This window comes from Mauremys reevesii, linkage group 22 (assembly GCF_016161935.1).
Source record: "Mauremys reevesii isolate NIE-2019 linkage group 22, ASM1616193v1, whole genome shotgun sequence".
Lineage (NCBI taxonomy): Eukaryota > Metazoa > Chordata > Testudines > Geoemydidae > Mauremys > Mauremys reevesii.
In genome coordinates, this window is record NC_052644.1 from 3,331,895 (window position 1) to 3,344,196 (window position 12,302).

Genomic DNA, 12,302 nt, shown 5'->3' on the forward strand with positions numbered 1-12,302 from the left:
CTCCCAGGGCTGGGTTCTATTCCCTGCTATCTCAGACTCCCCATGTGACTTTGGGCAAGTCCCTCCCTACGTGCTGTGCCTCAGTTTCCAAACCTGCACAAATAGGGTCAATGACACTGAACCACCTCCAACGGGGGGTGGGGGAAGAGGGGTGTGGTGGTGGCTGACAGCAGCCAGGGAAGGACTGACCACGTCGCCAGCACCGAAACTGGTGCTCAGCAAATTGCAGAGCACAGGCCTGGAGCTGGACCCTGCCCCAAGGTGTCTGCGGTCCAGCTGCTGCCCTGCGTGGGAATGCCACAGGGGGGTAGAAAGCTCCCAAAGCTAGAGATGGAACCCAGGAGTCCTGATTCCCAGCCCACTCTAACCACTAGATCCCACTCCCCTTCCAGAGCTGGGGAGAGAACCCAGGAGTCCTGCGTCAATACCCGCCCCCACGCTCTAACACAGCGCCCTAACCTAAGCAGCACTAAATTTTCCTTCCCCATTTCCCTCCCATCTTGTAACCTGCTCTAATGTTGTGACACCGGCCTCTGGATAACCCAGCCGGTCAGGTTAAGCTGACGTCTCCGCCTGCCTGCACCCAGCCTCCTCCCGCGTGGAATCCCTGACGTGGATCCATCCCTCGGTGCTTCTCCAATGACTGATTTAGAATCATAGAATCAGTGACTATCAGGGTTGGAAGGGACCTCAGGAGGTATCTAGCCCCCTGCTCAAAGCAGGACCAATCCCCAACTAAATCATCCCAGCCAGGGCTTTGTCAAGCTGGGCCTTAAAAACCTCTAAGGCTGGAGATTCCACCACCTCCCTAGGGAACCCATCCCAGTGCTTCACCACCCTCCTAGTGAAATAGTGTTTCCTAATATCCAACCTAGACCTCCCCCACTGCAACTTGAGACCATTGCTCCTTGTTCTGTCATCTGCCACCACTGAGAACAGCCGAGCTCCATCCTCTTTGGAACCCCCTTCAGGTAGTTGAAAGCAGCTATCAAATCCCCCCTCACTCTTCTCTTCTGCAGACTAAATAACCCCAGTTCCCTCAGCCTCTCCTCATAAGTCATGTGCTCCAGCCCCCTAAACATTTTTGTTGCTCTCCGTTGGACTCTTTCCAATTTTTCCACAATCTTCTTGTAGTGGGGGGCCCAAAACTGGACACACTACTCCAGATGAGGCCTCACCAATGCCGACTAGAGGGCCTTGCTAGGTTCTCCCATCACCCCATGGCTAAGGGAGCTGGGCCTTTAATAACACCCCCTGTAACCAGGGAAAAATCAAATCTCAGTGAACCACAATGTGCCTCTGTTTCCCTTTTACAGACACAAGAACAAAACAAATCAAATCCCCTCTATGGCCTCCCGCTAATCCCATGTCATCTCGGGGGAGGGCAGAGGGTGGCGATTGGTGGGTCCAGGACCTCCTACCCTCGGGCCGAACGCTGCCCTTTGGAGCTGGATCTCAGGGGCTGATGGGGACAAGCAGCTGGGACTGAAGCTGCTGATGGACCAAAGGACCCTGAGTGGCAGGTAAGTTGTTGGGGTCACAGGATCCTTCCCAGCTCTGGATCCGGAGACCCGGGAAAAGCCGGACCGCACACGGCCGCCCCCTGGCCGGACAGCGCCGGCCGACGGGCACAGCTCCTTATAAAGGGCGAGTGGCGGGAAAGCGCTGAGGGGACGGCGGTTACAAGCCAGTTCCAACCGGTTTGAACCAGCTGTTCGCACCACAGCTTTGGCACCTGCATTTTCCTGCCTGTCACCCAGCCGGCCCCCAGCGATGGTTGGGCCTTTCGTTGCCCCTGAGAGCTTCCTTGGGAGGAACAGGTCACTACAGAGCTGTCTCAGACTTCACACACTGTTTCATGCACCCCAGTCCCACCTGCACGATCCTGAGCTTCACCCCTTCTCTGAGCACGCCGGGCAGCAGCTGGACCTCACTGAGTTGAGCAGCAGCATCTCCTTGGATGGCTTCTCGGCAGCTTGCAACCTGCTGCTCAGGGAACACTGGGGGCACAGCTGCCTTCTGCTCCTGGGCCAGGCCCCCCAGTACAAACTCGGGGAGAAGGGAAAGGGGGAAGAGCTCTTCCCCTACAATCCCCACATGCATCCTTTAATTACCACCCCACCCCACTGCAAACTCCTGTCTGCTGCCTCCTGCTCTCTCTCAGCTGTGCCTGGTCCCCAAGTTTCTTCCTCTCACTGAAGGGAGAAGAACTGGGACATTCAGCTTGGGCCTGTCTCACCTTCAAGGCAGCTGAGCTGTGAAAGCACCCACACCACACGCTGTTCAGAAAAGCGCTTTAATCATCAGTAACAAGCCGCACAGCTGGTGGGATCATCTTCAGCGACTCCATTTGGGGACAGAGCCCTGTGAAACTGACCAGCTAATACATTCCCTGGCCCCTCTTTTCTGGTGAGGGACCAGCTCAAACCTTCCATGCCCTTTTATTAATAAAACCAACTCAGGCCAACAGGAAACCCGTTAGCTCTCTCAGTAACTAAGCTACCGGGGAGTTCAGCCCAGGCCCGTGGGATCATTTTAAACGATAACAGCCTGGCCCAAAGGGCCACCATCCATCCCGGCTCTCTGTGCACCGAGAGAACGGGTTGGGAGGTTGCTCAGCGCTAGGACTGAATAGCTACCCTAGCTCCCTTCTCCTTCTCTCCGGTGTAAATCAGGCCTAAGTCCATTGGAGTCAGCAGGCCTCATTCCTCGCTCACTCAGTTCTGGCCTGTCTGTACTAGCAAGGCTAAGACCCATCCCAATGACTGCACGCAGGACCAGCTGAGACACTGAGGGCCGTCGCTGGGCCATGTGGCAGAAATTACACCCCAGTCCCCTAGAAAGGTCTTTCCCATCAACCTCCCCATCAACCTCTGCTGGGAGTGGGCTCTGCGGCTCCACCTATAACCCCCTGCCCATGCCCCGTGATCATGCGTTAGTACAAGAGTGGACTTTGCCTTATGCCCACATCGCCCCCCAAAATGGGGAGGGAACTGCACCAAAGCACTGCTAGGCCCCGGTTCTGGTCTCACGTAGACCTGGGTGAATCTGGAGTCACTCCGCTGGAGTCTTTCCAGATTTACACACCGGTCAGTTACTTCAGAAGCTGACGCTTGGTTTATGTCAGCAAAAGGCCTGAGTGTCTACCAGGTCCAGCTTTGCTGCGATCCGAGTGCAGTGAGAACAGACCTGAATGTTACGTTCCCCATAAACTCGTGGACAATCAACAAGCGGCTATTTACGTTTGTCTAAGGGCTGCCCTGGATGGTATTCTCGTGAGCACTGCACTACCCGAACCGTGCAGGAGCTGGGTTCTAACCCCCTTCCCCAGAACCATGCAATCTAATTAGCACAGGGGACTGGAGGGTATATTTTGCTCACCTGTGAATCTGGATACACATCAGACAGGCAACACCACAGGCATCAGCTGGCAGAAAACTCTTCCATTAACAGAACACGCAGTGAGCTCCCAACCCACCTCTCTGCAGCTTCCTAACAGAAACGTGGCAGAGACGATCTGTCATGGTGCTTAAAAAAAAACACACCCTAAAACAACTACTTTTTTAACCCCTTCATGCTCTGATGACACAATCCCAAAGCCCACAAATAGGGGAACAAGACCAACTGTTTCCATCTTTAAAGTCTTGTTGCTTCTGTAATGCAGCGGCAGGTTCACACTGACCGAAGTCAGGCACTAGGAACCTAAAGATTCGCCACGGTGCTCTTTGGTCCTGCGTGGGATGAGGCTGGCTAGAAAGAATGGACCAAAAAAGCTTCTCAGGCAAAGGGGCGTATTAATTTCAAGGAGACGCAGCCCCCTGATTTGTTCTAGGACGGGAGAGGAGCTCGCAGAGGCAAATGGAGATCATCATTCCAGCTCGCATGAGAGATTCGCAGAGACCCGCTCCTGGCTCTCAGCTGAGCTTCACCATGACTGTGGAGTTGGTGATCCGTGCGCCGTAGTGTCCTGCCCAGAAATGAGTGTCCTTCCCTTGGTGGAGGAAATGCACATACCGCACTCCACGGCCGTACTGCCTGAACCGGTGGGACACCTGGGAGGGAAGGAAAAGGAACCCAAATTGACCTCTGGACCCTGTCACAAATCCGTGTGCTCCAGAGAGAGGAAGCAGGGGCTACACAGACTGGTGAAGGGGGCTGGGCAAAATGGAATACCTGCTGTGCAGCGAGAGGGGGGTCGGAGAGCAGGCCTGCCCCACATTCCCCCCAAGTGGTGGCCTAAGTTCCCTGTAAGGTGCCCGGCTGCGCTGCAGCCTATTTAGCACTGTGCAGGCGTCCAGGGAACCCACCTGGCTGGGACCTGCCTCAGCCAGGGAGAGAGGTGCCCCAGCCCCAGCCTGGACCTCCCGTGGCCGGGGGATGGGCGTCTAGCCTGCGGCCCCAGTGCCAGAGCTGCTGCCGCGGGGAGAGGAGCCTGTCTCCCCACAGCCCAAGTGCTGCTGCGGGCAGAGAGAGCTGTGGGGGGCCTCTCCCCCTGCCATAGGCCCAGAGCACCCTCCTGCACCCCAAACCCCTCATCCCCAGCCTCATCCCAGAGCCCACACCGCCAACCAGAGCTCTCATCCCCTGCACCCCAAACCCCTCATCCCCAGCCTCATCCCAGAGCCCACACCCCCAACCAGAGCCCTCACCCCTGCACCCCAACCTTCTTTCCCAGCCCCACCCCAGAGTCCAAATCCTCAGCCAAAGCCCTCATACCCCTGCACCCAAATCCTCTGCATCTGCCCCAGCCCTGAGCCCCCTCCCACACATCACCTCCAGAGGGGGGCACATAACCAGGGTGGATAAAAATCATTTAAAAAAAATTAAAAGTCAGATTTTTTTGATAAAATGCTTTTTGAGGGGAAAACACATATCTAAAAATCATTTTAATGAAGACACATTATAGCTCAAAGATCTCTCATCATGGAACAGGGATTATAAATTCTAATTCTATCGGATGAGACAATATATTTATGTCATGTTGAAGAAAAGTTTTGTAAATGAGTTCCAATAGTTCATGGATTAGGGAACCAGTCTGATGGGGTTCCAGGAGCTCCTGTATAGATTATTTAAATTAATCTTTCTACCTACCCAATGGGACTCAGAGCTCAGTCTAGAAGATACCATCAGAGATGCTTAGTTTTGCTGTTCTCAAACTGTTGATTTGTCTCTCCAGAGATAACATGCTTGTTAACAGCAAAAATGTTTTTAAATAAATAATGTATAGAGGTGAGAAATAACAAACCTCAACCCTATTGTCCCTCTGCAAATTGGTGTACACACAGTCAGTCCCTTAACTCTCTCTAAAAGTGCAAAGTTTCACAAAGTTCAGTGAATAGAAGACTGTTGGGGGCGGAATAGATCTGGACAAGGAGAAGTCTGGAGATAAATGTGAGAAGGGAGGCACAGGCAGTAGAAACAAAAGTAAAACTGTTTGAGCAGCATATTCCAGAAGTCTTGAGGTCTTTCTGAGTGTAGCCTTCATTGATTTGAGATCCACCGTACCATTCTCTCGCTAGAAGGGAAAACCTATAATGGCAGCAGGCCGTAAAAGAGACCCAGTCTGGGTCCCATCTATCTCTGAGTTGTGAGGAATATGTATTAAGGTTATAACAACCAACACGAATGCACTTTTATGTAGAAATCCATGATAAAATCAAGTCTTCCTGACTAGTGATTTAAATAATAACACAATTCATATAACAAAATTCATTCCGCAAATGGGTGGGAAAAAGTAGAGGGAGCACTGGTGGTGACTCCCATCCCTGAGTCTGGGCCCGGCTCCAGCCGCTTGCAGAATTCAGAGGAGCCCACTAGAGCGTCACGTAACATGAGTGTCCGTGCACAGGTGGGGCCATTCCTGCCTCCTTCCTGGCCCTGGTGCAGCTGGATGCAGAGCTTTGCCTGCCGAGTGGGGCGGGCAGGAATAGTGTTTTTGTTTTTGTTGCACCGACTAGGCCTAGCCATCTGCCGCCTGTGGTGGGCTAGTGGATAGAGGGCTGGATGTCAGGAGACCTGTGTTCTATTCCTTTCTCTGCCAGCGCCACTCGCTCCTCCTCTCCTCCGTGTTGAAACATACATAATTTTACAAATTACACCCACTTCATCCCTACCGCTTTTCAATGCTAGATCTCAAAGCACTTTACAGTGGAGCTTGGTATCAGGGTGACCAGACAGCGAGTATGAAAAATTGGGACAGAGGGTGGAGGGTAATAGGCGCCTATATTAGACAAAGCCCCAAACATCAGGTCACCCTACTTGGTCTTGTTATCCCCCTTTCACAGGGAAACTGAGGCACAGGGCGGGGAAGTGACTTGCCCAAAGTCAACCCAGTGTCTGAGACGGTTCTAGAACCCAGGGGTCCTGACTCCCAGTCCCTTAATGTGCCCAGAGAGCTGGCAACAGAGCCGGCTCACCTGGTGATATTGCTGGTCATTCCATTGTTGTATGGGATCGGGGTTGGCCTGGAATTCAGCGATTACAGTACTTCTGTTAGCAGTCAGGAGCTTGACACAGATGGAGTATTCACAGCCACAGTCTTCTCGGGCGCCCCACCTGCGGGACGGGAACAGACGTTGGGGAACTAGGAACCCCGGGGGGGCAGCAAGAAGGAGACAGGACACAGCCCCCCGAATGTAGAATGTAACAGAAATCTTGGGAACACACACAGCTGAAATCAACCACCGGCTTTTTGGTCCCCATCAATCAGGGGATTGCACCAGCATCTTAGCTCCAAGCACTGTAACATCCTCACCCGCTGGTCTTGTCTCGCCCAGCAACTTCGGGGAAGCCCGTCTACAATCCTAGCCAGCAAATCCGAGAACAGACATCACCTGCGACATGCATTTGATGCAAATCCCTGACCAAGAGTTGGGCTGGAGAAACTCTGTTAAAAATCCAACCCTTGTCACTGCTTTAATTAAGGGCTAAGAGGGCTCCCAGCCCACATCTCTGGGTCCTCCAGGTTCAACAGGCTTGATATTGTTAAGGCTTAAAAAAAAAACCAACCACCCCTAAACAACTCCAAACCCGCAGAGGTCTTATTTTAGTCATCAGAAATCAGCAGCAAAGACACAAATCCATTTCTTTCCGCAGGTCACAATTCAGGCCTCTAGGGAGAAGAGGGTGAAACTTACCAATCGGAGATGTAGATTTCCGGTTGGTAGGTATCCAGCAGTTCTTCCCACAACCCCTCCTCTAGAAGATCTACCAGCTGCGATTTGACGCACCAGCTACAGAGGGGAAAAGGAAACCCTAATGTGATATTGCAAGAGCACCTAACTGAGATCAGGGCCACTTTTCCCCTCTGAGCAGCGCCCAGCACAACCGAGGCATGGACAGAGGAAGTAGTTTTTGCTCAAGGTCACACAGCAGAGCCAGGAACAGAGCTCAGGTGTTCACGCCTCCGGGCACTCCCCCAGTACAGCTCTCTGTGTAGACAGGCAAAGCTGCCATAAGCCACGACTTGAACTCATGGGGTCAGCTCCCCCAGTGCAAGTAACGTCTGCTATAGGAGTTTGCTGGGGCAGCTACACCCAGGGCTGGAATCAGGGCAAATCAGAAGTGCAGAGAAGGCCTCGTAAATCTGGAGTGACACCGTTCCCAGTTCTCCCTGCCGACACTTGGGTAGAGTGTATGTGTTCATGTGTCATAATGACACAAGGGCAGCACAGAGTCAGGGCCTGCATATGATCTTGGTTATACCGCTACAAATCGGGAGCGACTCCACAGAAGTGACTCCAGATTTACTTAGGGCTTGTCTACACTGTCAAGTTTCTGCGAAGTGAAGCAGCTTTCTGCACTCGAACTGCAGACGTGTACACACTGCCAAGCCACTTTGTGCGCAGAAACTCCGCAGTTGCAGCGCTGCAAAAAACCTACCTCAATGAGTTCTTAGGCTGTTTGCACAGAGGCTCCAGCGCTCTATTGCCAGTGTACACACTTGATTGCTATTGTGCTGTAATTGGCTTCCGGAGCTGTCCCATAATCCCTCAAGTGACATCCCAGGGTTTCCCCCTTCCCCTGCCTCAGGCTGGTTGCTTCCTGCCACTGTCTGAACTTACAAGACAGCCTGCTGGCCCCCAACACACACTGCCTCTCCCCCTCCATACACACCCACCCAGCCCAGTTCAGTTGAAAAGCAGCTGGCAATGCAGTAGGATGCCCATGGAACAATGGGATTGGGAAACCTGCATCATGTGACATGGTGCCTGCCCATGAGGCATTGCAAACCCTTCCTGAAGCGCCCTGCGGCCAGTTGCACCGTGGGATAGCTCCCACAATGCGCTGCTGTCTTTGCCCTTGCACGACCTGCTAATGTGGATATGCTCCAGCATCACAAGGAGCACAGTGTGGACACCCAACAGCAGTTTAATTCCAGCGCTTTAATAACTGTGGAATAACTTGTGGCGCAGAAACTTGCCAGTGTAGACACACCCTTAGACCATGTCCGCTGTAGGAGCCCTTTGGCGGTATAAGAATCCCAGGATACCCTGTTGGCAGATAAAACCACCCTCTCCAAGTAACAATGCACTGTACTGTATAACTGAATCCACACTGCGGGCTGCTGCTAGCACAACTCTCTTCCCAATGCCTGACTGACAGATCTGTGCTGGCAGAAATCTGTAGTGTATCCCTGGCCTAAATCCAGAGCCACTCCAGATTTACTGGTGTTTACATATATTTGGTATAATACTGTACAAGGTGCAGGGCAGACTCAGGCCTGGCACCTCTGGATCTCATTTATGCTGGGTCAATCCAGAGTGACTCTGGATTCATAGGTCTGGCCTTTGGAGAACAGGGAGCTTTCTGCCACATGGGGAAGCTGGGAGGCAAACAGGAAGGCCCAGGGAACAGACTCACTCAAAGGATGAGACGAAGCAGGTCTGGGCCGGGGCGCCCTCGACCGGGCAGCGGTTCTCTTCCACCTTCCAGCCATCGCCCCCACGCTCCACCTGCCAGTGAGAGAACTGATCTGCGGGAAGAGAATGCATCAAGAAGGGGGATGAGGTGTGGTGGGAGCTGGTTTATGGGGTGTGGGACGCTGACCGGGTGAGCACCCATTCCCGGGGAGGGGGAGAAGTGGGTTAATAACTGGAGATATACCAATCTCCTAGAACTGGAAGGGACCTTGACAGGTCATTGAGTCCAGCCCCTGCCTTCACTAGATTTTGCCCCAGATCCCTAAGTGGCCCCCTCAAGGACTGAACTCACAACCCTGGGTTTAGCAGGCCAATGCTCAAACCACTGAGCTATCCCTCCCCCTCTTGAGGCGGGTTGCTGGGGAGGAGGGAGACTCCCCCCCCTTTCCTGACACCCCTGCCAGACCTCCTTTTGCCCCAGTGCCCTCTCATCACCCCTTCCCCACTCTGGTGCTCCCTCTTCCTTGCCCCCCCCACCCACACTCTCCCTGGTGGCCTCTCCATATACAGACTCCTCAGTGCTCCTGCTCTCCCACCTAGTCCCCCCCCCCCCATGCCCTCACCTCCCAGCACCTGGCACTGGCCGCTGTCGGAAGACAGGACACTGGCAGAGATGGACCATGGGTCTGACCCACTGCGGCCGATCATATGGTGACCCCCCCGCCCCGCCCTGGACTCCCACCGCCCCCCCCAGTCTCCCCATCCGTCTCCAACGCCCCCCCCCCGGGGCCGGCACCCACCCTGCCCGCAGGGGTTCCGGAGCAGGTTGCGCCCGAAAGGCTCCAGGAGGCAGATCCGGCTCCACTGCGGCGGGGGGCAGAGGCGGGCGGCCCCCAGGGTGGCCCCCAAGCCCGGCCGCCTCTCGCCCTGCAGCCGCCAGACCGTGGGCCCGTCGATGAGGTCCCGCCAGCGGCGACACACCGGCCGGCAGCGGGTCAGCAGGTCGCGGCCCGGGACCCAGCTCAGGATCAGCGCCAGCAGCTCGTCTGGGAGCGGGTTCAGGTCCAGCGGGGCCGGGGGAGCCCGGCTCCCCCCCTGGCCCATGTCCGCGGGGCGGCCCGGCTCGCTCAGGCCCAGCTACCGCTCCTGGCCGCATCCGCTCATGTGATCCCGGCCCCGCCTTGGAGCCGCCCCGGCCTCGTTTACACGGCTGCAAAGCGAGCACCGGATCCCACCCCTTGCAAGCCAGGGGGCGCCTGAAACAGGCTGCGGGAAACGCCCCCAGCTCCGGGTTCCCCGCCCAGCCCCGCTGCAGGGTCTGACACCGGCTCTGGTCGCCAGCTGGTGTAAATCGGCGTCGCCCCCCGTACACACTCCTCAGTGCCCCCCCCCGCCCCGCTCACTGTTCTTCCACCTGCTCTCCCCCCCGCCCCCACTCGGCACCGGGCTCTAACCTCTAGACCCCCCTGCTCTCCTGGAGATGGGGAGAGAACCCAGGAGTCCTGAGGTCCCCCCCCGCTTGTTTTTCACCCCCCTCCCTAGCCCAGTTTCCTTTCCGGTGTGGGGCCTTTGCCAGCTGGCAGCCTGGGCCCCCACCGCTCCGCCCCAGCCCCAGCCCCAGCCCCGGGCCGGGCTGGCCGGCTGCCCATCTCCCCGCCGCTCGGTGCTTCCTGCGGCCTGACGTCTTTCCACCCCGGCCCTGCAGCACCGGCTGGTTGGGCCGCGGAGCGAGCCCGGTGCGTGCATCGAGCTGGCCGGGCTCAGCCCTGGGAGCGCAGCGGGGCAGCCCTGGCCTTGGGGGGGGGGGCTGCGGAGCGAGGTAAACGCGAGTGCGGGGCTAGGGAGACCCCTGGCCGGGCAGGGGTGTGTGAGCGAGTGGTTAGAGCGGCGGGGGGGCTGGGAGTCTGGACTCCTGGGTTCTTTCCCTAGCTCTGGGAGGGGAGTGGGGTCTAGTGGTTAGAGCAGGGGAATAGGAGCCAGGACTCCTGGGTTCTATCCCAGCTCTGGGAGGGGAGTAGGGTCTAGTGGTAAGAGGGGGGTCTGGGAGCCAGGACTCCTGGGTTCTCTCCCCAGCTCGGGGAAGTGAGGGGAGGGGGATTCTAGTGATTAAAGTAGGTCAGTGTTATTGACCTCCCAGGGCTGGGTTCTATTTCCTGCTGTCTCACAGACTCCCCATGTGACTTTGGGCAAGTCCCTTCCTACGTGCTGTGCCTCAGTTTCCCCACCTGCACAAACGGGGTCAATAACACTGAACCACCTCCCTCGGGGCGGGGTGGGTGGCTGAGAGCAGCCAGGGAAGGACTGATCATGTCAGCACCAAAACTGGTGCCCAGCAAGTTGCAGAGCACAGGCCTGGAGCTGGGCCCTGCCCCAAGGCGTCTGCGGTCCAGCTGCTGCCCTGCGTGGGAATGCCACGGGGGGGTAGAAAGCTCCCAAAGCTAGAGATGGAACCCAGGAGTCCTGATTCCCAGCCCACGCCTCCCACTCTAACCACTAGATCCCGCTCCCCTTCCAGAGCTGGGGAGAGAACCCAGGAGTCCTGCCTCAATACCCCCCACACGCTCTAACACAGCGCCCTGACCTAAGAAGCACTAGATTTTCCTTCCCCATTTCCCCCCCATCTCGTGACCTGCTCTAATGTTGCAACACCGGCCTCTGGATAACCCAGCCGGTCAGCTCAAGCCGGCGTCTCCGCCTGCCTGCGCCCCGTCCCCTCCTGCGTGGAATCCCTGAGGTGGGTCCATCCCTCGGTGCCTCCAATGACTGATTTCTTGGGCCTCACTAGGTTCTCCCATCACCCCCTGGCTAAGGGAGCTGGGGCTTTAATGCCAGGGCAGTGGGCAGTATGGGTGGTATCTCCCTGGCACTACTCGCTCCGTGGTTGCACAGGTCGTCGGTTTGCAAGGTTGCCCATCTGGAACCGCCCGAGCCCCTAACTAATTGGGGTTCCGGGCAGAGTTGGGGGGCGGGGCGGCTGGCGTGGGTGGCGGCTTGGGTAACAGGGCGTGCCTGTTTTTCTGCCTCTGATCTCGGGTTCGCCCAGGAGCAGGACTCTGGGCTGCCCGTCCTGGTGGGTCAGTGTGGTGCGGAGGAGCACCTGCTTAGTCCTCTGGGGCAGAGCTAGGAGCAACTGGCAGGTAAGGGGCAGCCGGTGTTGGCCTGGGGCTTGAGGTGGGAGGGGGAATTTTGGTTGCTGTCCCATGGCCCTGGGCACAGGGACCCCCACCCCTCTCCAAGAGACTGTATCCCCTCAGACCCACTTTTATGAGGGCGCGGGGGCTGGTTTTCCAGGCATCCCTCGCCCGGTGCTGAGATGCAGCTGCCTCTGGGGTGGGGTGTGTTGGCTGTCTCTACAGGGATCCACCATAAGGGACGTTTGTTCCTCCTACACCCCATCACGGAGCCCCAGACCTGGCTCCCCTGGGACCTCCTCTTAGCCTC

The 12,302-nt window shown here is 56.5% G+C and overlaps 1 protein-coding gene across 1 annotated transcript; it reads right to left on the reverse strand.

Moving 5' to 3' along the window:
* Nucleotides 1-2,280: 2,280 nt before the first annotated feature.
* Nucleotides 2,281-10,086, reverse strand: LOC120388633 (F-box only protein 27-like). Its single transcript, XM_039510586.1, has 5 exons — nt 9,662-10,086; nt 8,863-8,974; nt 7,137-7,232; nt 6,417-6,555; nt 2,281-4,052 (listed from the first exon to the last, which is right to left on the reverse strand). The coding sequence occupies exons 1-5, from the start codon at nt 9,963-9,965 to the stop codon at nt 3,915-3,917; spliced, it is 789 nt and encodes a 262-aa protein (XP_039366520.1). The 5' UTR covers nt 9,966-10,086; the 3' UTR covers nt 2,281-3,914.
* Between the last annotated feature and the right edge of the window lie 2,216 nt (nt 10,087-12,302).